At 43.9% G+C, this 23,524-nt stretch overlaps 1 protein-coding gene across 1 annotated transcript in view; it reads left to right on the top strand.

Annotated features, from left to right (window-relative positions):
* LOC106605879 (rap guanine nucleotide exchange factor 5) overlaps positions 1-23,524 on the top strand; it is a 107,207-nt gene that overhangs the window by 56,540 nt on the left and 27,143 nt on the right. Inside the window, exons 5-13 of the mRNA XM_082959700.1 lie at positions 4,952-5,104; positions 5,523-5,620; positions 10,249-10,279; positions 12,092-12,170; positions 12,785-12,934; positions 16,229-16,326; positions 16,573-16,695; positions 17,002-17,180; positions 17,489-17,579. Coding sequence (XP_082815826.1) covers positions 4,952-5,104; positions 5,523-5,620; positions 10,249-10,279; positions 12,092-12,170; positions 12,785-12,934; positions 16,229-16,326; positions 16,573-16,695; positions 17,002-17,180; positions 17,489-17,579 — 1,002 coding nt within the window. The remainder of the gene's footprint in view (positions 1-4,951; positions 5,105-5,522; positions 5,621-10,248; positions 10,280-12,091; positions 12,171-12,784; positions 12,935-16,228; positions 16,327-16,572; positions 16,696-17,001; positions 17,181-17,488; positions 17,580-23,524) is intronic.

The raw sequence follows: 23,524 nt of genomic DNA, 5'->3' as shown, positions 1-23,524 counted from the left end.
ATCTCTAGACTACAGTACCTTATCTCTAGACTACAGTACCTTATCTCTAGACTACAGTACCTTACCTCTACACTACAGTACTTCACCTCTAGACTACAGTACCTAATCTCTAGACTAGAGTAACGTATCTCTAGGCTACAGTACCTTACCTCTAGACTACAGTACCTTGCCTCTAGACTACAGTACACAATCCTTATCTCTAAACTACAGTATACCACCCTTAACTCTAGACTACAGTATACCACCCTTACCTCTAGACTACAGTACGAAACTCTTACCTCTAGACTACAGTACACAACCCTTACCTCTAGACTACAGTACACAACCCTTACCTCTAGACTACAGTACACAACCCTTACCTCTAGACTACAGTATACAACCCTTACCTCTAGACTACAGTATACCACCCTTACCTCTAGACTACAGTACCTGACCTCTAGACTACAGTATACCACCCTTACCTCTAGACTACAGTACGAAACTCTTACCTCTAGACTACAGTACACAACCCTTACCTCTAGACTATAGTATACAACCCTTACCTCTAGACTACAGTACACCACCCTTACCTCTAGACTACAGTACACCACCCTTACCTCTAGACTACAGTATACAACCCTTACCTCTAGACTACAGTAAACAACCCTTACCTCTAGACTACAGTACACAACCCTTACCTCTAGACTATAGTACCTTTTCTCTAGACTACAATACACAACCCTTACCTCTAGACTACAGTACACAACTCTTACCTCTAGACTACAGTATACCACCCTTACCTCTAGACTACAGTATATCACCCTTATCTATAGACTACAGTACACCACCCTTATCTCTAGACTACAGTATACCACCCTTACCTCTAGACTACAGTATATCACCCTTACCTCTAGACTACAGTACACCACCCTTACCTCTAGACTACAGTACACCACCCTTACCTCTAGACTACAGTAAACAACCCTTACCTCTAGACTACAGTACACAACCCTTACCTCTAGACTATAGTACCTTTTCTCTAGACTACAATACACAACCCTTACCTCTAGACTACAGTACACAACTCTTACCTCTAGACTACAGTATACCACCCTTACCTCTAGACTACAGTATATCACCCTTATCTATAGACTACAGTACACAACCCTTATCTCTAGACTACAGTATACCACCCTTACCTCTAGACTACAGTATATCACCCTTACCTCTAGACTACAGTACACAACCCTTACCTCTAGACTACAGTACATCACCCTTATCTCTAGACTACAGTATACCACCGTTACCTCTAGAATACAGTACCTTACCTCTAGAATACAGTACCTTACCTCTAGGCTACAGTACCTTACCTCTAGGCTACAGTACCTTACCTCTAGGCTACAGTACCTTACCTCTAGGCTACAGTACCTTACCTCTAGGCTACAGTACCTTACCTCTAGACTACAGTACCTTACCTCTAGACTACAGTACACAACCCTTACCTCTAGACTACAGTACACAACTCTTACCTCTAGACTACAGTACACAACCCTTACCTCTAGACTACAGTACACAACCCTTATCTCTAGACTACAGTACACAACCCTTATCTCTAGACTACAGTATACCACCCTTACCTCTAGACTACAGTATACAACCCTTACCTCTAGACTACAGTATACCACCCTTACCTCTAGACTACAGTACCTGACCTCTAGACTACAGTATACCACCCTTACCTCTAGACTACAGTACGAAACTCTTACCTCTAGACTACAGTACACAACCCTTACCTCTAGACTATAGTATACAACCCTTACCTCTAGACTACAGTACACCACCCTTACCTCTAGACTACAGTACACCACCCTTACCTCTAGACTACAGTATACAACCCTTACCTCTAGACTACAGTAAACAACCCTTACCTCTAGACTACAGTACACAACCCTTACCTCTAGACTATAGTACCTTTTCTCTAGACTACAATACACAACCCTTACCTCTAGACTACAGTACACAACTCTTACCTCTAGACTACAGTATACCACCCTTACCTCTAGACTACAGTATATCACCCTTATCTATAGACTACAGTACACCACCCTTATCTCTAGACTACAGTATACCACCCTTACCTCTAGACTACAGTATATCACCCTTACCTCTAGACTACAGTACACCACCCTTACCTCTAGACTACAGTACACCACCCTTACCTCTAGACTACAGTAAACAACCCTTACCTCTAGACTACAGTACACAACCCTTACCTCTAGACTATAGTACCTTTTCTCTAGACTACAATACACAACCCTTACCTCTAGACTACAGTACACAACTCTTACCTCTAGACTACAGTATACCACCCTTACCTCTAGACTACAGTATATCACCCTTATCTATAGACTACAGTACACAACCCTTATCTCTAGACTACAGTATACCACCCTTACCTCTAGACTACAGTATATCACCCTTACCTCTAGACTACAGTACACAACCCTTACCTCTAGACTACAGTACATCACCCTTATCTCTAGACTACAGTACATCACCTTTATCTCTAGACTACAGTACACCACCCTTACCTCTAGAATACAGTACCTTACCTCTATAATACAGTACCTTACCTCTAGGCTACAGTACCGTACCTCTAGGCTACAGTACCTTACCTCTAGGCTACAGTACCTTACCTCTAGGCTACAGTACCTTACCTCTAGGCTACAGTACCTTACCTCTAGGCTACAGTACCTTACCTCTAGACTACAGTACCTTACCTCTAGACTACAGTACCTTACCTCTAGACTACAGTACCTTACCTCTAGACTACAGTACCTTACCTCTAGACTACAGTACACAACCCTTACCTCTAGACTACAGTACACAACTCTTACCTCTAGACTACAGTACACAACCCTTACCTCTAGACTACAGTACACAACCCTTATCTCTAGACTACAGTACACAACCCTTATCTCTAGACTACAGTATACCACCCTTACCTCTAGACTACAGTACCTTGCCTCTAGACTACAGTACCTTACCTCTATACTACAGTACCTTATCTCTAGACTACAGTACCTTACCTCTAGACTACAGTACCTTACCTCTAGACTACAGTACCTTACCTCTAGACTACAGTACCTTACCTCTAGACTACAGTACCTTGCCTCTAGACTACAGTACACAATCCTTCTCTAAACTACAGTATACCACCCTTAACTCTAGACTACAGTACACAACCCTTACCTCTAGACTACAGTACCTTACCTCTAGACTACATTACCTTACCTTTAGACTACAGTACACAACCCTTACCTCTAGACTACAGTACATCACCCTTATCTCTAGACTACAGTACATCACCCTTATCTCTAGACTACAGTATACCACCCTTACCTCTAGAATACAGTACCTTACCTCTAGGCTACAGTACCGTACCTCTAGGCTACAGTACCTTACCTCTAGGCTACAGTACCTTACCTCTAGGCTACAGTACCTTACCTCTAGGCTACAGTACCTTACCTCTAGACTACAGTACCTTACCTCTAGACTACAGTACCTTACCTCTAGACTACAGTACCTTACCTCTAGACTACAGTACCTTACCTCTAGACTACAGTACCTTACCTCTAGACTACAGTACACAACCCTTACCTCTAGACTACAGTACACAACTCTTACCTCTAGACTACAGTATACCACCCTTACCTCTAGACTACAGTACACAACCCTTATCTCTAGACTACAGTACACAACCCTTATCTCTAGACTACAGTATACCACCCTTACCTCTAGACTACAGTACACAACCCTTACCTCTAGACTACAGTACCTTACCTCTAGACTACATTACCTTACCTTTAGACTACAGTACATTACCCTTACCTCTAAAGTTACCGACTGTTCTGTACTACACACACACACACACACACACACACACACACACACCTCACCCTTAAACCCACTACACACATACACCTCACAACTTGGAACAATTAAAAATAGCAGTGTTCATCCTGTTGGCCTAGCTAATGTCAATACACACAACGCTCTCCTGCTACAGTACGTTACCTCTAGACTACAGTATACCACCCTTACCTCTAGACTACAGTACATTACCTCTAGACTACAGTACACCACCCTTACCTCTAGACTACAGTACCTTATCTCTAGACTACAGTACCTTACCTCTACACTACAGTACTTCACCTCTAGACTACAGTACCTTATCTCTAGACTAGAGTACCGTATCTCTAGGCTACAGTAACTTACCTCTAGGCTACAGTATATCACCCTTAACTCTGGACTACAGTATACCACCCTTACCTCTAGACTACAGTACACAACTCTTACCTCTGGACTACAGTATACCACCCTTACCTCTAGACTACAGTATACCACCCTTACCTCTAGACTACAGTATACCACCCTTACCTCTAGACTACAGTACACCACCCTTACCTCTAGACTACAGTACACCACCCTTACCTCTAGACTACAGTACACCACCCTTACCTCTAGACTACAGTACCTTACCTTTAGACTACAGTACATTACCCTTACCTCTAAAGTTACCGACTGTTCTGTACCACACACACACACACACACACACACACACACAAACACCTCACCCTTAAACCCACTACACACATACACCTCACAGCTTGGAACAATTAAAAATAGCAGTGTTCATCCTGTTGGCCTAGCTAATGTCAATACACACAACGCTCTCCTGCTACAGTACGTTACCTCTAGACTACAGTATACCACCCTTACCTCTAGACTACAGTACATTACCTCTAGACTACAGTACACCACCCTTACCTCTAGACTACAGTATACCACCCTTACCTCTAGACTACATTAAAAATAGCGGTGTTGATCCTGTTGGCCTAGCTAATGTCAATACACACAACGCCTACTGTGAGCCCGCTCTCCTGCTGTGCTGATGCCTTAACTCATGGAGCCCACCTATTGTTCAAGGAGACACCACCAGGGGAAAGACAAAGGGAAGGAGGTTCTGGACAGGAAACGTCAGGTCCTGCACCTGGTGACACAGTGGACAACACTGTACAGAGACTTCCTACGAGAAGACGAGCATGTTAAACTCTTCATGAAGGTATGACAGAGCGAGGGAGGAGAAGAAGAAGGGATATTATAGCCTGTTTCCAGATTTGTTTGTGCTTTCTTTCAAACTCCTCTAGTCATTTATAAGGAGTTGGCAAGACAAATGTGGGGCCAGGCTAAGGATATGGGACTGTGAGATGACCTTAAAATAAGTGATATCATGATGATATGGGAGGGTGAAAACATACATTAGATGTTGTCTTTGTATATGGGAGGCTGAAAACAGACATTAGATGTTGTCTTTGTGTATCAGACATTGAAAACAGACATTAGATGTTGTCTTTGTGTTTTAGACATTGAAAACAGACATTAGATGTTGTCTTTGTGTTTCAAACATTGAAAACAGACATATGTTGTCTTTGTGTATCAGACATTGAAAACAGACATTAGATGTTGTCTTTGTGTTTCAGACATTGTATCGTTTCCTCCTGGATGACCTTTATGAGTATCCAACTCTAGAGAAGGAGCAGAAGGACCTACAGAAACTCTTGCGGCTGCATCGCAGACAGTGAGTGGCCATAGGAATTGAATAATGGAAACATTTTATATGATGAATTAGTTACACTGCATGACCAAAAGTATGTGGACACCTGCTCGTCGAACATCTCATTACAAAATCATTGACATTAATATGGAGTTGCCCCCCCCCCCCCCCCCCCCGCTGCTATAACAGCCTCCAGGCTTTCCACTAGATGTTGGAACATAGCTGCAGGGACTTGCTTCCATTCAGCCACACGATCATTAGTGAGGTCGGGCACTGATGTTGAGCAATTAGTCCTGGCTCACAGTCGGCGTTCAAATTCTTCTGAAAGGTGTTTGATGGGTTGAGGTGCAGGGGGTTATTGTCATGCTGAAACAGGAAAGGGCCTTCCCCAAACTGTTGCCACAAATCTCCACCCGGCACAGCTAGAAGAGGACTGGCCACCCCTCATAGCCTGGTTCCTCTCTAGGTTTCTTCCTAGGTTCTGGCCTTTCTAGGGAGTTTTTCCTAGCCACCGTGCTTCTACACCTGCATTGCTTGCTGTTTGGGGTTTTAGGCTGGGTTTCTGTACAGCACTTTGAGATATCAGCTGATGTAAGAAGGGCTTAATAAATACATTTGATTTTATTTGATTTGAAAGTTGGAAGCACAGTATCGTCTAGAATGTCATTGTATAATGTAGCGTTAAGATTTCCCTTCATTGGAAATAAGTGGCCTAGCCCAAACCATGCAAAACAGCCCCAGACCATTATTCATCCTCCACCAAACTTTACAGTTGGCACTATGCATTCGTGCAGGTAGCGTTCTCCTGGAATCCGCCAAATCCAGATTAGTCTGTCGGACTGCCAGATGGTGAAGCGTGATTCATCACTCCAGAGAACTCCAGTTTCCACTTCTCCAGATTACAATGGCGGCGAGCTTTATACCACTCCAGCCGATGCTTGGCATTGCGCATGGTGATCTTAGGCTTGTACGCAGCTGCTCGGCCACAATAACCCATTTCATGAAGCTCCCGATGACCAGTTCTTGTGCTGACATTGCTTCCGGAGGCAGTTCGGAAATCAGTGGTGAGTGATGCAACCGAGGACAGAAGAGCTATGCGTTCTGTGAGCTTGTGTGGCCTACCACTTCGCGGCTGAGCCGTTGTTGATCCTAGATATTTCCACTTCACAATAACAGCAATTACAGTTGACCAGGGCAGCTCTTGCAGGGCACACATTTTTACTAACTGACTTGTTAGAATGGTGGCATCCTATGACAGCCCCATGTTGAGCTCTTCAGTAAGGCCATTCTATTGCCAATGTTTGTCTATGGAAATGGCTATGTGCTTGATTTTATACACTGGCTATTTCAGGTGTGGCTGAAATAGCTGAAATAGCCGAATGCACTAATTTCAAGGGGTGTCCACACACTTTTGGATATATAGTGTGTTTATGTGTAATGTATGCGTGGATTATTTCTCCTAAGTGTGAATTCCGAACATGTAGCTGGTAAACAGGAAATGTGACTTTGTGTGCATGTCAAATGGCACACTTTTCCCTGTATAGTGCACTAATTCTGACCAGAGCCCTATAGGCCTATCACACTACTCCCTATTGGCCTGTAAAGAGAATAGGGTGACATTTGAGATGCGTTTTTTTGTACTAAAAGAGTGAGTCAAAACTGAAAACACTTATGAATATAGATCAACTGTCCTAGAGGCAGAGAGAGTCATGTGTCCTCCAACACCACCACCCATGAATGGAAACATGTACTGTAGAGGGCTGTTTTTATGATCTCAACTGTATTCATACTAAATTAATCCATTGATAAATTAAGAGTAGTTGCAGTGTTTGGGCCTGTGTTGTTGCTCTGTTTGGGGCTGTTGTGCTAATTTGGGCTGTTGTTGTTGTGCTGTTTGTGGCTGTGCTGTTGTGCTGTTTGGAGCTGTGTTGTACTGTTTGGGGCTGTGTTGTCGTCCCGTTTGGGGCTGTGTTGTCGTCCCGTTTGGGGCTGTGTTGTCGTCCCGTTTGGGGAGTGTGTTGTCGTCCCGTTTGGGGAGTGTGTTGTCGTCCCGTTTGGGGAGTGTGTTGTCGTCCCGTTTGGGGAGTGTGTTGTCGTCCCGTTTGGGGAGTGTGTTGTCGTCCCGTTTGGGGAGTGTGTTGTCGTCCCGTTTGGGGAGTGTGTTGTCGTCCCGTTTGGGGCTGTGTTGTCGTCCCGTTTGGGGAGTGTGTTGTCGTCCCGTTTGGGGCTGTGTTGTCGTCCCGTTTGGGGAGTGTGTTGTCGTCCCGTTTGGGGCTGTGTTGTCGTCCCGTTTGGGGCTGTGTTGTCGTCCCGTTTGGGGCTGTGTTGTCGTCCCGTTTGGGGCTGTGTTGTCGTCCCGTTTGGGGCTGTGTTGTCGTCCCGTTTGGGGCTGTGTTGTCGTCCCGTTTGGGGCTGTGTTGTCGTCTCGTTTGGGGCTGTGTTGTTGTACTGTTTGAGGCTGTGTTGTTGTGCTGTTTGGGGCTGTGTTGTTGTGCTGTTGGGGTCTCTGAGTTCCTCTCCTTCTGTATCAGGGGTCTAAGACATGTAGGAAGAATATCTGGGAAAGCACAACCTGTGACAGAGAGGCCTGTTGTTCCATTTCTACTGTTGGTTCTAATATTGCCAATAGCATTGAGGATTCCTTCCTTGCTGACAAACGCACACATCCAAGAACACCCAGAATATAGAACATGTGTCCATTGAGTGGGACACATCCCATGTCAACCCTCCCCTCATCCCTCCTACGTTCCTTCTCCTCACCTACTCCCTCCCTACCAAATTCACATAGAAATGTGAGTTATAGATCTGTTATTGTAATTGAAAGCAAGTCTAAGGAGTGGTAAATCTGTTCTATGTGTGCTATTTCTGTGCTTCCTGTTTTTGAGATTACTTTGGGTTTTGTACACCAGCTTCAAACAGCTGAAAATACAATATTTTTGGTTATTGAAAATATATTTCACAGCGGTTTAGATGGTACAATGATTCTCTACACTATACATTGCTTGTTTTGTCAAACTGAAATTAGGCAACCTATTTGAATGTTAGCAACCAGGAAATGGTGGACCGTTTTCTACATATTGCACCTTTAATCAGGACCATGACCCATGTCACCTAACCTTGACTTTTCTAATCAGGACCGTGACTCATGTCACCTAGCCTTGACTAATCTAGTTGATTGATGGAAAATCACAGTACTACCAGGTTACTAGTTAATAAATGGAAAATCACAGTACTACCAGGTTACTAGTTGATAAATGGAAAATCACAGTACTACCAGGTTACTAGTTGATTGATGGAAAATCACAGTACTACCAGGTTACTAGTTGATTGATGGAAAATCACAGTACTACCAGGTTACTAGTTGATAAATGGAAAATCACAGTACTACCAGGTTACTAGTTAATAAATGGAAAATCACAGTACTACCAGGTTAGTAGTTGATAAATAGAAAATCACAGTACTACCAGGTTAAAATCACAGTACTACCGCCCGTCCAGCATCACTACTCTGGACGGTTCTAACTTAGAATATGTGGACAACTACAAATACCTAGGTGTCTGGTTAGACTGTAAACTCTCCTTCCAGACTCACATCAAACATCTCCAATCCAAAGTTAAATCTAGAATTGGCTTCCTATTTCGCAACAAAGCATCTTTCACTCATGCTGCCAAACATACCCTCATATAACTGACCATCCTACCGATCCTCGACGACATCATTTACAAAATAGTCTCCAATACCCTACTCAATAAATTGGATGCAGTCTATCACAGTGCCATCCGTTTTGTCACCAAAGCCCCATATACTACCCACCACTGCGACCTGTACGCTCTCGTTGGCTGGCCCTCACTTCATACTCGTCGCCAAACCCACTGGCTCCAGGTCATCTACAAGACTCTGCTAGGTAAAGTTCCCCCTTATCTCAGCTCGCTGGTCACCATAGCAGCACCCACCTGTAGCACGCGCTCCAGCAGGTATATCTCTCTGGTCACCCCCAAAGCCAATTCCTCCTTCGTCCGCCTCTCCTTCCAGTTCTCTGCTGCCAATGACAGGTACGAACATCAAAAATCTCTAAAACTGGAAACACTTATCTCCCTCACTAGCTTTAAGCACCAGCTGTCAGAGCAGCTCACAGATCACTGCACCTGTACTTTGCCCAGCTATAATTTAGTCCAAACAACTACCTCTTCCCCCTACTGTATTTATTTATTTATTTATTTAGCTCCATTGCACCCCATTATTTCTATTTCTACTTTGCACTTTCTTCCACTGCAAATCTACCATTCCAGTGTTTTACTTGCTATATTGTATTTACTTTGCCACCATGGCCTTTACCTCCCTTATCTCACCTCATTTGCTCACTTTGTATATAGACGTATTTTTCTACTACTATTATTGACTGTAGGTTTGTTTTTACTCCATGTGTAACTCTGTGTTGTTGTATGTGTCAAACTGCTTTGCTTTATCTTGCCCAGGTCACAATTGTAAATGAAAACTTGTTCTCAACTTGCCTACCTGGTTAAATAAAGGTGAAAAAAAAAAAAAAAAAAAAAAAAAGAGTTGATTGAAACGGTTCAAAACGAGTGTGTGTATGTTTTTTTTTGTCGTTCTTGTCTCATGGTCTAATTGTTTGATTTTGTTTCTCTCTCCAGTACAGCGGAGGAGTATTCACCCCACAGAAAGGTAAGAGGCCAAACTGCATGAGATGAGTATTCACCCCACAGAAAGGTAAGAGGCCAAACTGCATGAGATGAGTATTCACCCCACAGAAAGGTAAGAGGCCAAACTGCATGAGATGAGTATTCACCCCACAGAAAGGTAAGAGGCCAAAACTGCATGAGATGAGTATTCACCCCACAGAAAGGTAAGAGGCCAAAACTGCATGAGATGAGTATTCACCCCACAGAAAGGTAAGAGGTCAAACTGCATGATATGAGTATTCACCCCACAGAAAGGCAAGAGGCTAAACTGCATGAGAGGTAATGGAGCTATTGTATGAGTCACAGGAGGCTGCTGAGGGGAGGACAGTGAATGGAATAGCATCAAACACATGGAAACCATGGAAACCATGTGTTGGATGTACTTGATACTATTCCACTCCAGCCATTACCACGAGCCCATCCTCCCTAATTAAGGTTCCACCAACCCCCTGTGGTAAGAGTTGGCCCCCAAGTTTTCTGAGTTAAAACTCCAGCAAATCAGCACCGTGGTTTTTCATTCTGGAAATCTGTTAGTGTCAGGGGGTGGCTCAAGGAAGCAGGAGAGGTGAAGTCAAGCGCAGGAGACAGAAAAATCTGTAAACACACTTTTAATGGGTATCCACTCAGACCGAAAACTAGGTAGGGCAGGCCGCATAAAACAAATGCTCAAAAACCCAGCCCAACACAATGCAGGGACGCAGCCCACAATAACCTCTGCGGAAATCACAGGCAGAGGGTAACACTTGTTCCTCAAACAACATACGTCCTGACATAGAACAATCACGCACAAAAAAACAATCCTACCTAGCTAGACTAAATACCCCCCCCCCTAACAACTAATACAAAACAGGTGCGTGCCTAACCTAGACCTAACCAACAGAAAGTGAAACAGAGGATCGGTGGCAGCTAGTAGGCCGGCGACGACGACCGCCGAGCGCCGCCCGGGCGAGGAGGGGCGCCACCTTCCGTCGGTGTCGTGACAGTTAGAAAGTATTTCCACGCATAATACAGAGATATACATATGTGATTGAATACAAATGTAAGCAAGGTTTGAAATAATGTTTTAGTAAAATATTATGTCTGTTTGTGTCACGGCCGTCGTAGTGAGTAGACCAAAACGTAGCGGGAAAATGTATACTCATCTTTATTTGAAGAAGGAAAAACTAAATAAACACGTATACAAAAACAAACAACTCCAAACAGTCCCGTCAGGTGCAACAAACACTAAACTAGGAAATAACTACCCACAAACCCCCATAGAACAAACACCCCTATAAATAGGACCTTCAATCAGAGGCAACGAAAAGCAGCTGCCTCCAATTGAAGGTCAACCCAATAAACACCACATAGAAATATACCAACTAGAAATAACATAGAAATACACTAACATAGAACATAACCCAAACAACCCCGAAACACCCTAAACAAACAACCCCTGCCACGCCCTGACCAACCTGCAATAACAAACAGCCCCTTTTCTGGTCAGGATGTGACAGTTTGGGCTTCTTGCGGTCAATTTACAGTCTACAAATTATTTGTAATTATGTTCTGGCCTCCTGATCATCCGCTCAAGAAAAAAATGGGCCCGCGGCTGAATCTAGTTGAGATCCCTGTTGTAGGGATGTGTTTACTTTTGAACAGCCAGGTTTCCTTATGGCCTATTTGCAACCGTTTGGGTCATTAAATACTATTGTCCTCTTGTTTCCTGCAGAAACCACAAGAGTCCAGAAGAGTTAGAATGTTTACTCACACAGTATGAATGTGTTCTGAATTCCCTGTATGTCCTTCTATTTAGAGCAAAGCTCTTTCCCACCAACTGAGCCTGAAAGAGAACGGGCTCCCGACCAGAAGAACACAAAGGGAGACCAGGGAAGGTGAGTCGGTCCTAAAATCTGCCTGCGTCTCAAATGGCACCCTATTCCCTATATAGTGCACTACTTTTGAGCAGGGCCCTATGGCCATTTGGGATGCAGCCCCTGTCTTTCTATTTCTTCTTCCTACATTCCTCCCAACATGCATTGTTTCCAAAGTTTGTGTCGGCTGATGACGTTCTGTATAGAGCATCTCAGAGCCATTCTTTTTAAGGTAGCAAGCACTGTGAGTAGACAGAGTAACAATGGAAATCCTTGAGGCTGGGCAGAATGAGACTTTTCTGAACAATGAAAATCCCAATGGTTTCATGTTCAATGATGTCAGTACATGAGGTGATGCATGTGAATTATGACATCATTGAACATGAAAGCATTGAGAATTTCATTGTTCAGAAAAGTGTCAGTCGGTCCAGCCTCTTCACACACATCACCTCATGTACCACTTTATGTAGCAGGTTAGCCATTTGAGAACACCGATAAGTTGACCATTCAAATTGCTATGGTCAGTAGTTCGAACTCCATTCGTTCTACTTCTATGGGATAAACAGTGTTCTCTTTCTCGCTCTGTCTCTCGTTCCTTCCTTCCTTCCTCTCCCTCTCCCTCCCTCCCTCCTCAGTGTTGTGTCATGTGTACGTGAGCATGGACTCATATCTGAGTGTGAGGAGCCTGGCCAGTGTTGTGGCCCAGGGGCTGCTGCAGGAGGTGGCTGAGAGACTGGATGTCCCCCTGGAGGAGCTGGTCCTGCTGGCTGTCACCTACCCTGGAGGTATCTAATCTAACCCTAACCTAACCATACACAACACACTGGAGGAAATGATCCTACTGACTGTCACCTACCCTGGAGGTATCTAATCTTACCCTAACCTAACCATACCTGGAGTAGCTGGTCCTGTTGGTTGTCATTTACCGTTGAGGTAACTAACCACAACATAACACACACAGGGATTCACCAGAGTTCCAATGGTCTGTCTGTCTGACTGCCTGCTTGTTGAAATCCTATCAAATCAAAAGTTTATTGGTCGCGTACACAGATTTGCAGATGTTACCACAAGTGCAGCGAAATGCTTGTGTTTCTAGCTCCAACAGTGCAGTAATACCTAGCAATACAAAACATAATATAAATAAAAACACAATACACACACACACAGAATCCCAAAAAATACAGAGAACTCAGGAAATATCAGAACAAGCAATGTTATATTTGAGATTCTTCAAAGTAGCCACCCTTTGCCTTGATGACAGCTTTGCACACTCTTGGCATTCTCTCAACCAGATTCATGAGGTAGTCACCTGGAATGTATTTCAATTAACAGGTGTGCTTTGTTAAAAGTTAATTTCTGGAATTTCTTTCCTTCTTAATGCGTTTGAGCCAATTAGTTGTGTTGTGACAAGGTAGGGGTGGTATACAGAAGATAGTCCTATTTGGTAAAAGACCAAGTCCATATTATGGCAAGAACAACTCAAATAAGCAAAGAGAAATGACAGTCCATCATTACCTTAAGACATGAAGGTCAGTCAATGCGGAACATTTCAAGAACTTCAAGAAAGTTTCTTCAAGTGCAGTCGCAAAAACCATCAAGCGCTATGAAGAAACTGGCCCCCATGAGGACCGCCACAGGAAAGGAAGACCCAGAGTTACCTCTGCTGCAGAAGATTCATTAGAGTTCATTAGAGTTAACTGCACCTCAGATTGCAGCCCAAATAAATACTTCACAGAGTTCAAGTAACAGACATGTCAACATCAACTGTTCAGATGAGACTGAGTGAATCAGGTCTTCATGGGCGAATTGCTGCAAAGAAACCCCTACTAAAGGACACCAATAAGAAGAAGAGACTTGTGTGGGCCAAGAAACACGAGCAATGGACATTAGACCAGTGGAAATCTGTCCTTTGAGATTTTATGCTTCCATCTGCCATGTCTTTGTGAGATGCAGAGTAGGTGAATGGATGATTTCAGCATGTGTGGTTCCCACCGTGAAGCATGGAGGAGGAGGTGTGATGGTGTGGGGCTGCATTGCTGGTGACACTGTCTGTGATTTATTTAGAATTCAAGGCACACTTAACCAGCATGGCTACCACAGCATTCTGCAGCGATACACCATCCCATCTGGATTGTGCTTAGTGAGACTATCATTTGTTTTTTAATAGGACAATGCCCATTTGGGCTAATTGACCAAGAAGGGGAGTGATGGAGTGCTGCATCAGATGACCTGGCCTCCACAATCACCCAACCTCAACCCAATTGAGATGGTTTGGGATGAGTTGGACCGCAGAGTAAATTATAAGCAACCAGCAAGTGCTCAGCATCTGTGGGAACTCCTTCAAGACTGTTGGAAAAACATTCCTCATGAAGCTGTTTGAGAGAATGCCAAGAGTGTTCAAAGCTGTCATCAAGGCGGCAAAGGGTGGCTACTTTGAATAATCTCAAGTATAAAATACATTTTTGGTTACTACATGATTCCATATGTGTAATTTGATAGTTTGATGTTTTAACTGTTATTCTACAATATACAAAATAGTCAAATAAAGATAATCCCTTGAATGAGTAGTTGTGTCCAAACTTCTGACTGATACTGTGCATGTATATTATGTACATATAATGATGTGTAAAGACAGTATATGAATAGAAAAGGTGTGTACAGCAGTAGTTATATAGGATGAGCCTGGACTAGGATACAGTATACACATATAAAGTCTGTCCACCTAAAGCGAGCAGGAATGAACAAAGTCCTGCTGTCCTGACATGTAGTCGTTTTCTGTTGTCAGCCGCTGTGGCTACACTGACTGACTACTGTAGAACAGAACCAACCCTACACTGACTGACTACTGTAGAACAGAACCAACCCTACACTGACTGACTACTGTGGAACAGAACCAACCCTACACTGACTGACTACTGTGGAACAGAACCAACCCTACACTGACTGACTACTGTAGAACAGAACCAACCCTACACTGACTGACTACTGTAGAACAGAACCAACCCTACACTGACTGAGTCCTGCAGAACAGAACCAACCCTACACTGACTGAGTCCTGCAGAACAGAACCAACCCTACACTGACTGAGTCCTGCAGAACAGAACCAACCCTACACTGACTGACTACTGTATAACAGAACCAACCCTACACTGACTGACTACTGCAGAACAGAACCAACCCTACACTGACTGACTACTGTATAACAGAACCGACCCTGCACTGACTGACTCCTGTATAACAGAACCAACCCTACACTGACTGACTACTGCAGAACAGAACCAACCCTACACTGACTGACTACTGTATAACAGAACCGACCCTGCACTGACTGACTCCTGTATAACAGAACCAACCCTACACTGACTGACTACTGCAGAACAGAACCAACCCTACACTGACTGACTCCTGCAGAACAGAACCAACCCTACACTGACTGAGTCCTGCAGAACAGAACCAACCCTACACTGACTGAGTCCTGCAGAACAGATCCAACCCTACACTGACTGACTACTGTAGAACAGAACCGACCCTACACTGACTGACTACTGTAGAACAGAACCGACCCTACACTGACTGACTACTGTAGAACAGAACCAACCCTACACTGACTGAGTCCTGCAGAACAGAACCAACCCTACACTGACTGACTACTGTAGAACAGAACCGACCCTACACTGACTGACTACTGTAGAACAGAACCAACCCTACACTGACTGAGTCCTGTAGAACAGAACCAACCCTACACTGACTGACTACTGCAGAACAGAACCAACCCTACACTGACTGACTACTGCAGAACAGAACCAACCCTACACTGACTGAGTCCTGTAGAAGAGAACCAACCCTACACTGACTGACTACTGTGGAACAGAACCAACCCTACACTGACTGACTACTGTAGAACAGAACCAACCCTACACTGACTGACTACTGTAGAACAGAACCAACCCTACACTGACTGAGTCCTGCAGAACAGAACCAACCCGGCACTGGGACACTTATCTACCCCAGATAGCAGGTGACACGCTGGCTGACATATTTATAATGGCTGTGCTGTGTGTGATGCTTCCTCTCTCCAGAGAAACTCCTCCTGAAGCCTCAGGACAGGCTCTACTCTGATTCGCTGACAGCAGTGGGGAGGCTGCATGTGTGCAGAAAGGATCTGAGTGAAGTCATGGTAGGAATCACAATGAGTCCACTTCAATGCAGTTCCTCAGCAGGCTACAATGTGAATGAATCTAGCAGAGGTGACAGTCCTCAGGCCTCCTATCAAGCTACTTCTGCATTTGGTTTATCACATTATATACCTGATTCCTACTGGATATGCTTCCAGCCTATATCCCACAGGGTCATATCACACCAGAAAAGAACATGTTCTTACATAACCCGACAGAACATATATCATATTCATTTCTCCTCTCAGAACCCGTTCACAGACAACGCAGAGCTACAACAGAGGTCAGCTCGCATGCTGAGTATGAACACATGGGACGTGGCTGTCACCCTTACAAACTTTGACTGGAGTGTCTTCAACTCAATACATGAGGTCCGTGACATCATCTTTTGTCCATCACCTACACTATGCATGCGTCCCAATTGGCACCCGATTCACTATAGTGCACCTTTTGTTTTTACCAGGCCAATAGAGCTCTGGTCAAAAGTAGTGCGCTATAAAGGGAATAGGGTGCCATTTAGGACACAATTAAATATATTAGTGATTCAAAGCTTTCTACAAGCTCACCCCTGTCCTGTACTGTCCTGTCCTGCCCTGTCCTGCTCTGTCCTGTACTGTCCTGTCCTGCCCTGCCCTGCCCTGTCCTGCCCTGCCCTGTCCTGCCCCTCTCCACTACAGCAAGAGCTGGTGTACTTCACGTTCAGCCGTCATGCCAGCGGTGGCCACACGGTGGCGCTGGAGCTGCTGCTGCAGCGCTGCAATGAGGTACAGCTGTGGGTGATGACAGAAGTCCTGATGTGTCCTACGCTCTGCAACAGAGTCCAACTCATCAAGAAGTTCATCAAGATCGCTGCCCAGTGAGCTCCTATCCTCTCCTCTCCTCTCCTCTCTGACCACAACATAGTGGGATCCAGCATTTAGAGCAGAGTTGTTACATCCTCAAAATGTGCTAAAGTTTTCTTCTACAGAAGTAGAGCAGTATGACTGGTCCATTTCACTAAGGGCCCAATACTTCAACTACAGAACTCTGCACAATACTCTATTATAGTGAGGTATGCATGGACAGGATGCCCCCTCCTGTGGTTTAGTGAGGAATTACAGTTTGTATTCCTGTATCATTACTGTATGAAGCTGGTGTTAACAGTGTCACTCTTTGTTTCTTCAGCTGTAAAGCCCAGAGGAACCTCAACTCTTTCTTTGCCATCGTTATGGGTCTGAACACAGCAGCAGTTAGCCGCCTAAGTCAGACCTGGGAGGTCAGTGTTTGTCTGCTTCTGTATGTGACTATTTGTGATGGGATGTCTTTTAAGCTTTTCAAATAAACTAGTCTTGATTGTCTTTTGCCAAGGGACAGTTTGAAATGTACTGGTTAGTTCAAAATAGGAGAGAGTTGTCTAACGTTTTGTTGTTGCTTTGAGGATTATTTTATTTGAGATTTTATTGGGCAGAGGGGAGGGTAGTGTGTTTTTATTGGGCAGAGGGGAGGGTAGTGTGTTTTTATTGGGCAGAGGGGAGGGTAGTGTGTTTTTATTGGGCACAGAGCAGGGTAGTGTGTTTTTATTGGGCACAGAGCAGGGTAGTGTGTTTTTATTGGGCACAGAGCAGGGTAGTGTGTTTTTATTGGGCACAGAGGAGGGTAGTGTGTTTTTATTGGGCACAGAGGAGGGTAGTGTGTTTTTATAGGGCACAGAGGAGGGTAGTGTGTTTTTATTGGGCACAGAGCAGGGTAGTGTGTTTTTATTGGGCACAGAGCAGGGTAGTGTGTTTTTATTGGGCACAGAGGAGGGTAGTGTGTTTTTATTGGGCACAGAGGAGGGTAGTGTTTTTTTATTGGGCACAGAGCATGGTAGTGTGTTTTTATTGGGCACAGAGCATGGTAGTGTGTTTTTATTGGGCACAGAGCATGGTAGTGTGTTTTTATTGGGCACAGAGGAGGGTAGTGTGTTTTTATTGGGCACAGAGGAGGGTAGTGTGTTTTTATTGGGCACAGAGGAGGGTAGTGTGTTTTTATTGGGCACAGAGCAGGGTAGTGTGTTTTTATTGGGCACAGAGGAGGGTAGTGTGTTTTTATTGGGCAAAGAGCAGGGTAGTGTGTTTTTATTGGGCACATAGGAGGGTAGTGTGTTTTTATTGGGCACAGAGCAGGGTAGTGTGTTTTTATTGGGCACAGAGGAGGGAAGTGTGTTTTTATTGGGCACAGAGGAGGGAAGTGTGTTTTTATTGGGCACAGAGGAGGGAAGTGTGTTTTTATTGGGCACAGAGGAGGGTAGTGTGTTTTTATTGGGCACAGAGGAGGGTAGTGTGTTTTTATTGGGCACAGAGGAGGGTAGTGTGTTTTTATAGGTCACAGAGCAGGGTAGTGTGTTTTTATAGGTCACAGAGCAGGGTAGTGTGTTTTATAGGTCACAGAGCAGGGTAGTGTGTTTTTATGGGCACAGAGCAGGGTAGTGTGTTTTTATTGGGCACAGAGCAGGGTAGTGTGTTTTTATTGGGCACAGAGGAGGGTAGTGTGTTTTTATTGGGCACAGAGGAGGGTAGTGTGTTTTTATTGGGCACAGAGCATGGTAGTGTGTTTTTATTGGGCACAGAGCATGGTAGTGTGTTTTTATTGGGCACAGAGCATGGTAGTGTGTTTTTATTGGGCACAGAGGAGGGTAGCGTGTTTTTATTGGGCACAGAGGAGGGTAGTGTGTTTTTATTGGGCACAGAGGAGGGTAGTGTGTTTTTATTGGGCACAGAGCAGGGTAGTGTGTTTTTATTGGGCACAGAGGAGGGTAGTGTGTTTTTAAAGGTCACAGAGCAGGGTAGTGTGTTTTTAAAGGTCACAGAGCAGGGTAGTGTGTTTTTATTGGGCACAGAGGAGGGTAGTGTGTTTTTATTGGGCACAGAGGAGGGTAGTGTGTTTTTATTGGGCACAGAGGAGGGTAGTGTGTTTTTATTGGGCACAGAGGAGGGTAGTGTGTTTTTATAGGTCACAGAGCAGGGTAGTGTGTTTTTATAGGTCACAGAGCAGGGTAGTGTGTTTTTATTGGGCACAGAGCAGGGTAGTGTGTTTTTATTGGGCACAGAGCAGGGTAGTGTGTTTTTATTGGGCACAGAGCAGGGTAGTGTGTTTTTATTGGGCATAGCCGGTCACAACTTGCACAACTCATAGCCTGATTCCTCTCTAGGTTTCTTCCTAGGTTTTTGGCCTTTCTAGGGAGTTTTTCCTAGGGAGTTTTTCCTAGCCACCGTGCTTCTTTCACATGCTTTGCTTGCTGTTTGGGGTTTTAGGCTGGGTTTCTGTACAGCACTTTGAGAATATCAGCTGATGTACGAAGGGCTATATAAAAATAAATTTGATTTGAAATTTGATAGAGAAGGGTAGTGTGTTTTTATTGGGCACAGAGCAGGGTAGTGTGTTTTTATTGGGCACAGGGGAGGGAAGTGTGTTTTTATTGGGCACAGAGGAGGGTAGTGTGTTTTTATTGGGCAGAGGGGAGGGTAGTGTGTTTTTATTGGGCACAGAGGAGGGTAGTGTGTTTTTATTGGGCAGAGTGGAGGGTAGTGTGGTTTTATTGGGCAGAGGGGAGGGTAGTGTGGTTTTATTGGGCAGAGGGGAGGGTAGTGTGTTTTTATTGGGCATAGAGGGGGGAAGTGTGTTTTTATTGGGCACAGAGGAGGGTAGTGTGTTTTTATTGGGCAGAGGGGAGGGTAATGTGTTTTTATTGGGCACAGAGGAGGGTAGGTGTGTTTTTATTGGGCAGAGGGGAGGGTAGTGTGGTTTTATTGGGCAGAGTGGAGGGTAGTGTGGTTTTATTGGGCAGAGTGGAGGGTGGTGTGGTTTTATTGGGCAGAGTGGAGGGTAGTGTGGTTTTATTGGGCAGAGGGGAGGGTAGTGTGTTTTTATTGGGCAGAGGGGAGGGTAGTGTGTTTTTATTGGGCACAGAGCAGGGTAGTGTGTTTTTATTGGGCATTGAGGAGGGTAGTGTGTTTTTATTGGGCACAGAGGAGGGTGGTGTGTTTTTATTGGGCAGAGGGGAGGGCAGAGGGGAGGGTAGTGTGTTTTTTTTGGGCACAGAGGAGGGTAGTGTGTTTTTATTGGGCACAGAGGAGGGTAGTGTGTTTTTATTGGGCACAGAGGAGGGTGGTGTGTTTTTATTGGGCACAGAGGAGGGTAGTGTGTTTTTATTGGGCACAGAGGAGGGTAGTGTGTTTTTATTGGGCACAGAGGAGGGTAGTGTGTTTTTATTGGGCACAGAGGAGGGTAGTGTGTTTTTATTGGGCACAGAGCAAGGTAGTGTGTTTTTATTGGGCACAGAGGAGGGTAGTGTGTTTTTATTGGGCACAGAGGAGGGTAGTGTGTTTTTATTGGGCACAGAGGAGGTGTTTTGGTACATCCCTTATGCACTATGCTTTTCTACACTCTTACTAAACCATAGGTCAATGTAGTCTACCAGTCAACTGTCTATCCTGTCCTCTATTCATAGTGACTACAGTAGTAGATGAATCATATATAGTCTACTAGTCAACTGTCTATCCTGTCCTCTATTCATAGTGACTACAGTAGTAGATGAATCATATATAGTCTACCAGTCAACTGTCTATCCTGTCCTCTATTCATAGCGACAATAGCGGTGGGTGGATGTTTATCCAGATCTGCAAAATGCTAATTAGCAATCATACCACACATAAAATCATTCAAATCTTCACCAATGTTCAATGTAAATCCACTCGATAGAAGAGTAGCTGAGAGGCATCATTACATCATCAAAGAACAGTGAAGACCTGAAACATGCGGCTCAAAAAACTTCCCTGTTGATCTTGTTTAGGGACAATACAGTTATCTTACCTAGATTATAGTACAGTACAACACCACAATGCAATGAAAAAGTGCATTACTGTTTTCAATTGAGTACAATTCTACTCTAGGCTGTAATCGGCAGTGAAAATCCCATTTGAATAATGGCGCAATAGCCTTGTTAATTGAATGTTTCATTCCATGGATCAGTTGTGGGTCGACTCTGGACAGATTCTAGAAAAGCACAGTAGCAGGCCAGTCTGGCTGGATTTTTACTTCTGATACGGATCATCATTCTCCTAAGTCTTCTCCACGTAGGCCTGTGCTCCCAGCAGGCCCAGTTATTCAGGGAACTTAACCTCTATGGGCTAGGTGGGACGCAAGCGTCCCACCCGTGGTGCACTCCATCAACAGCAGGTGCATTTCAAGAGCGGCAAATTTGAATCCAAATAAATGTCAAAATTCAAATTTTTCAAACATACAACTATTTTACACCCTTTGAAAGATAAACATCTCCTTAATCTAACCACGTTTTACGATTTCAAAAAGGTTTTACGGCGAAAGCATAAATTTAGAGTATGTTAGGACAGTACATTTACAAGAGTTGTGTGTAATGTTTTGTCAATTCAAAGACAGGGTCACCAAAACCATAAAACCAGCTAAAATGATGCACTAACCTTTTACAATCTCCATCAGATGACACTCCTAGGACATTATGTTAGACAATGCATGCATTTTTAGTTCTATCAAGTTCATATTTATATCCAAAAACAGCGTTTTACTATGGCATTGATGTTGAGGAAATCGTTTCCCTCCAATAACCGGCAGTCAAGTCAGTACCACAAATTAAATAATTAAAATGAGAAAACATTGGTAAAATATTATATTGTCATTTAAAGAATTATAGATTTACATCTCTTGAACGCAATCAACTTGCCAGATTTAAAAATAACCTTACTGGGAAATCACACTTTGCAATAATCTGAGCACTGCGCCCAGAAAAATACGCGTTGCGATACAGACTAGACGTCATGTTGGGGAGATCTAAAATCGAAAATACTATGTAAATAATCCATTACCTTTGATTCTCTTCATCAGATGTCACTTCCAGGTATCACAGGTCCATAACGAATGTAGTTTTGTTCAAAAAAGCTCATCATTTATGTCCAAAAATCTCTGTCTTGTTAGCACATGATCTAAGCCAGCCGGACTTCTCGTCATGAACGTGGGGAAAAAATATATTTACGTTCGTTCAAACATGTCAAACGTTGTATAGCATAAATCATTAGGGCCTTTTTTAACCAGAACATGAATAATATTCAAGGTGGACGAATGCATTCTCTTTTATAACGTATTGGAACGAGGGTACCCAACATGAACTCGCGCGCCAGGTGTCTAATGGGCCATCATCGTTCCATGGCTCTTGTTCGGTCAGATCTCCCTCCAGAAGACTCAAAACACTTTGTAAAGGCTGGTGACATCTAGTGGAAGCAATAGGAAGTGCCAAAATATTCCTCAGCCCCTGTGTTTTTCAATGGCATAGGTTTAAAGGTAATACAACACATCAGGTATCCACTTCCTGTCAGAAAATGTCTCAGGGTTTTGCTTGCCAAATGAGTTCTGTTATACTCACAGACACCATTCAAACAGTTTTAGAAACTTTAGAGTGTTTTCTATCCATATATAATAAGTATATGCATATTCTAGTTACTGGGTAGGATTAGTAACCAGATTAAATCGGGTACATTTTTTTTATCCAGCCGTGCAAATACTGACCCCTAGCCCTAACAGGTTCATGCGTTCTGCCTCCTTTCCCATCTATTTCTAGACCTAGAACCTAACGCCTAAATATAGTCACAATGTTTCAGCCTGATAACGCTACTTCAAAAGTCTCCTGTAGGCTACCTGCTCACATTCATCCACTCCACTCGAATATACACCAAGTGTACAAAACATTAGGAACACCTTCCTAATATTGAGTTGCACCCCCCCACTATACACTGAGTGTACAAAACATTAGGAACACCTTCCTAATATTGAGTTGCACCCCCCCACTATACACTGAGTGTACAAAACATTAGGAACACCTTCCTAATATTGAGTTGCATCCCCCACTATACACTGAGTGTACAAAACATTAGGCACACCTTCCTAATATTGAGTTGCACCCCCCCCACTATACACTGAGTGTACAAAACATTAGGCACACCTTCCTAATATTGAGTTGCATCCCCCACTATACACTGAGTGTACAAAACATTAGGCACACCTTCCTAATATTGAGTTGCACCCCCCCCACTATACACTGAGTGTACAAAACATTAGGCACACCTTCCTAATATTGAGTTGCACCCCCCCACTATACACTGAGTGTACAAAACATTAGGAACACCTTCCTAATATTGAGTTGCACCCCCCCAC

The sequence above is a fragment of the Salmo salar genome, chromosome 02, assembly GCF_965601325.2.
Source record: "Salmo salar chromosome 02, fSalSal1, whole genome shotgun sequence".
Classification (NCBI taxonomy): Eukaryota; Metazoa; Chordata; class Actinopteri; order Salmoniformes; family Salmonidae; genus Salmo; species Salmo salar.
The sequence above is the reverse complement of the archived record's forward strand: the minus strand, read 5'-3'. Positions and strand labels throughout refer to the sequence as shown.